Source organism: Etheostoma spectabile, chromosome 14, assembly GCF_008692095.1.
Source record: "Etheostoma spectabile isolate EspeVRDwgs_2016 chromosome 14, UIUC_Espe_1.0, whole genome shotgun sequence".
In the NCBI taxonomy this organism is placed as follows: Eukaryota; Metazoa; Chordata; class Actinopteri; order Perciformes; family Percidae; genus Etheostoma; species Etheostoma spectabile.
In genome coordinates, this window is record NC_045746.1 from 18,523,929 (window position 1) to 18,528,331 (window position 4,403).

Genomic DNA, 4,403 nt, shown 5'->3' on the forward strand with positions numbered 1-4,403 from the left:
CCCCCCCCCCCCCCCCCCCCCCGCTGCTGAAAGACTCATTCACACCTTCATCTCTTCCCGACTGGACTACTGCAACTCACTTCTCCTTGGCATCCGCTCTACCAACATCAACTGACTGCAAATGGTCCAGAATGCAGCTGCTCGACTCATCACCCGCTCCAAATCCTGGCACCACATCACGCCAGTCCTAAAACAACTCCACTGGCAAATCCTGGTCCTCACCTACAAAGCCCTCCACCATCTGGCCGCCTCATTTCTCACTGACGTCCTCTCCCCCCACCAACCCTCACGGTCCCTCAGATCCACCTCAGCCGGTCTCTTCTGCCCCCACAAGTCCAACCTCTGCAGTTTTGGGGACGGAGCCTTCTCCAGGGCAGCTCCCAGGCACTGGAACTCCCTCCCCCTAGAGATCCGCACCTCTGAGTCCCTCAGGAGCCATCTTTTCACCTCTGCCTAGCTGTAGCACTACGCCCCCCGGTTCAATACGGTTCAGTATTTTTGTCACATTTCTATTTCTAATCGCGGCTGAAAAACAAATTATCTTTTACTCTCAAAACCGGATTAGCCACCTCCTGTCCAAAGACACCAGGGTGTTTCAGTAACAGAAGAAAGGACTTATTTTTCTACTGCTGCTCAACTTAGTCATTAAGACTAATGAGATTAGTTTTACAAAATAATGTTGCCCAGTAGAGCGTCGACCAGCACAATCAATACCAAAGTTATTATTTGGTTATGTAACTTCTTGTAACTCTCTCAATTCTCTTAAAATCATGTTTCACCCAGAAATGCCTTTCATACATGAACCTACTGTTTGTTTTCAACAATGAAGGACACTTTTATTTACCTATATGAAAATATACAAACTTTGAATGATCCACTAAATGTTGGTTTAATAGACACTCAGGCAGCTTTAACAGGCAGCTCTGCGTGCGGTGTTTAATGAAAAAGACAAATGAAGATGTCAAACCTGTCAAAGTGAAAATTGAAATAAAACGTGTTCCAGAAGCCGTCGTTAAGAACAGAAAGATGAGTAGATGAATTCAACGAAGACAGAGATTGAAAGAGATGCGCCACTAGAACTGGGTACACTGGCTGATGGCCTGAGTATTTGATTTGAGACTTGGAGTTTAATTAAACAACGCTCAACCCATTGGTCAGTGCCTCAGCTAGAGGCAAACTATCATCCAGACCTCTTGAAAGAAATAGAAATCCGTTTATCATCCTATTTCCATACATTTATGTGTGTCCTTGCACACTACAGCGTCAGCAAACTCCCATGTTAATTAGTGCAGATTTATTGCTGTCATTTGAAACATTCTGTTGTCTAGCCACTGCCGCACAGCAGCGGTAGAGGCATGACAGCGGATGTAAACAAAGTTAATTGCTGAAAGAATGAATAATTCAACTCAAGCTGCCATGATATATCGGAAATAGAAATTAAGCTAGGCCTCCACTGAGACTGCTGCTTACATCTTCAAACCACTCCCAGATCCAGTAGTCTTGCTTTGCCAGACCTCTTCAGAACTAGTGTAGTGTAAGTAGTGTGAACATTCAAATCTAGCCCAGATCAGATTTTTTTCTAATCATATTCAGGCCACTTCCTTATGAGGTCCTGAATCAGACCCAGATCAGATTTTTTTCAATGAGGCCGCAGTGTGAACAACCAAGTCAAGTTGCTGTGCTCTCTCGTTGCAGGGAGGGACGGGGCTCCCGATCATTATATTGGTTGAATGTGTTCTACCCGCTCATGCACATGGACGCACGTGTAGGTAATGTGATACACATTTCTTCAAAATGCAGAAGAAGACAAGTGAGACTAAGAGTCCTTTGTGGCATATCACAGCAATGAACTAATAATCTCAGGTATTGTTACTCTGTCAACCAAATTACAAGTTTTTTTATTCCAATGTGATGTGTTTTTTTGGGGGAGGCGGCTGTGGCTTAGGTGGTAGAGTGGGCGTCCACATGTCAAAGTGTCCTTGGACAAGAGAGTAAATTGTTCCAGATGCTTGGCCATCTGTTTGAATGCGCATGAATGTTTAGCTGATAAGCAGGTGGAACCTTGCCTCAGCCAAACAAGTGTATTAATGGTGCCAGTAGCAGGGATGGAGCACTCGAGTCCTGAACTCTGACTCGAGTCAGACTCAAGACTCAGGATTCTTGACTTGACCTCGAGAATAAATCGGACTTGAGCTTTGAGTCCATGAGAAAGAACTCAGAGGTTGAATGAAGTTTCTGACTAAACAAGTTATAAAAATTTGATATAGGATGTTACACTTTTCCTGTTTTGGACTCCAAGACCAGCCGGGAAGCGGCTGGGGAGACATTCCATCCAGGGCTGATGTTCTTTTGGGGGTAACACCCTTAACTTCCCCGACAGTATTTACAAAAGATAAAGCCACCATCTCTTGAGAAGCTTCTTGTTTATTGTTAGCTGTTAACTCACTTTACATCGTCTTTTTTCTCACGCTTTTTCCTTACAGCCACACGTACGCTTCTTAGTCCGACACCGCTACCGCTCGTTTTCCTTGCTTGAAAACACACTCACCGGCGTCACTCACTTAACTGCATTCTCGCTCTTACTTTCACAACTCTCGTAACAAAGGAATTGATACTGATATATGCTACTGCAGAGAGATGCGCCCCAGATCATGTAGTTCGCCTATACAGATTTGACATCCAATGCTGGAAAGAGCACCGCTAAATGTTTAGAAAAAAGTCAGTTAATAAACTCCCTTGTTCTGCCAGCAGACTTTCAAGCCAAAATCGACAGTTTCCATGAGTTTGTTGAAAAGCAGGTAACTGAACACGCGACTTATATTCCAGTGGGACTTGTATGTTTTTTGTCCTCTTCATGACGCATTTTTTGACTGGTGCGACTGGTGCAACTTATACTCCGGAGCGATTTATAGTCCGAAAAATACAGTAAGCTGAAAAGGTTTTTTTAGTTGTAGCTCTTACCTAAGGCGTTGAACGTGGCAATGTGCTCCCACATGTTACTGGGTTGGTCGGGACGAGGCTGCCACACCAACGCGTCCACATCATGTCTGAGGCAGAAGCATGGCATTTCAGAGGGGTTCCCATCAACTGTGAACAGGTACTGATGGCTGCCTAGATTCACCTGGAGAAAGACAAAGAGTTTTCCAAAATGCAATTTAGTTTGGTGGTGGGAAGGATAGATTTTCTGATGTGCCATGTTGTAATCTGTTGTGTGACTGAACCTGTATAGATCCATGTTTTTATTCTTTTACTTCTATCCTGCCCTCCTTTTTTCCCTCCTTTCTTCTTCCAGTTTTTTTTCTTTTTTCATTTGTTGTTTTTTCTTTCATGTTTTCCCTTCTTCATTCCTCTCTTTATTCCTACCTTCATTTTATTTCTTTTCTCCTTCCCTCTTCCCTGCCTTTTTTTTTCTTTCCTTCCTTTCTTTCATCCTTCCTTCGCTTCTTTCCTTTCCTTCCTCTCTATCTTTTTGTCTTCTCAATTCTTTACACCCTTCCTTCTTTCCTTCCTCTATCTCTGGTTGGTTTTGCAAATACATAAAATGTCCCTGTGTGGGATCAATAAAGTCTATTTTGCATGTCGTTGATTAATTTAAAAAAAAGAAATACAGGTTCCTCCACATATTTATTCCCATGTGGTTACCAATATAATGAAAAAGAAAGATTACTGTTACTGTTTCCATTTGAAATTCAGTGCGGCTATTAAGGGTGAAGGGCTGTACTGAATAGTTTGTGATAAGAGCCATAAAGGCCATGTATTTGCCCAACACTCAGTTCACTCTGATGGATGTACTTGACGTAATTGTGTGTGTGTGGTTTGAAGCTATTCTAGTCTGACACCAATTTGTTTTGGACAGAACAAGGCCGTGGTTGTGACATAATTGCTCCTCGACATCTGACTGTTCACACTGATCCCTCATTCAGAGTCAACCCACACCCTGTGAATCCAGCTGCCAACATATTTTAGAGACTGTCAGGCAGCGCTGTCCTCCCCATCTCAAAACATACTTGACAGGCCTTGACAACTCAGCATACAGCTGCACACATGTTGGTGGTTGATGGTTGTGCCCAAAGACAAGCCTTTTAGCAAGCCATCACGCCTCCGCTTTAAACCTCATTTTCTTGCCACTTCTGTTTCGACTTTGAGCATGCGGCAGACGTTCGCTCATGCTTCAGTAAATCCTGTGTGTGAAAGTTGACTACAATGACATCAATGACTACCCCAGTCATGATTTGAGAACAGTAGAAAATAAAGAAAAAATGAAAACAAAGAATAAGTATAATACAGTGTTAAAGATCCAAAGTCAGAAAAATGTCACTTTATGAGTTTTTTTTTAAACATTAACCATTGTATTGTCTTCACTTTAGTGACCCTCTCGTATCCCTTGGGTCAAATTGACCCGT

General features: G+C 42.9%; 1 protein-coding gene across 1 annotated transcript in view; it reads right to left on the minus strand.

The window, feature by feature from the left end:
* nudcd1 (NudC domain containing 1) overlaps positions 1-4,403 on the minus strand; it is a 33,277-nt gene that overhangs the window by 2,146 nt on the left and 26,728 nt on the right. The window contains exon 9 of the mRNA XM_032535287.1: positions 2,962-3,121. Coding sequence (XP_032391178.1) covers positions 2,962-3,121 — 160 coding nt within the window. The remainder of the gene's footprint in view (positions 1-2,961; positions 3,122-4,403) is intronic.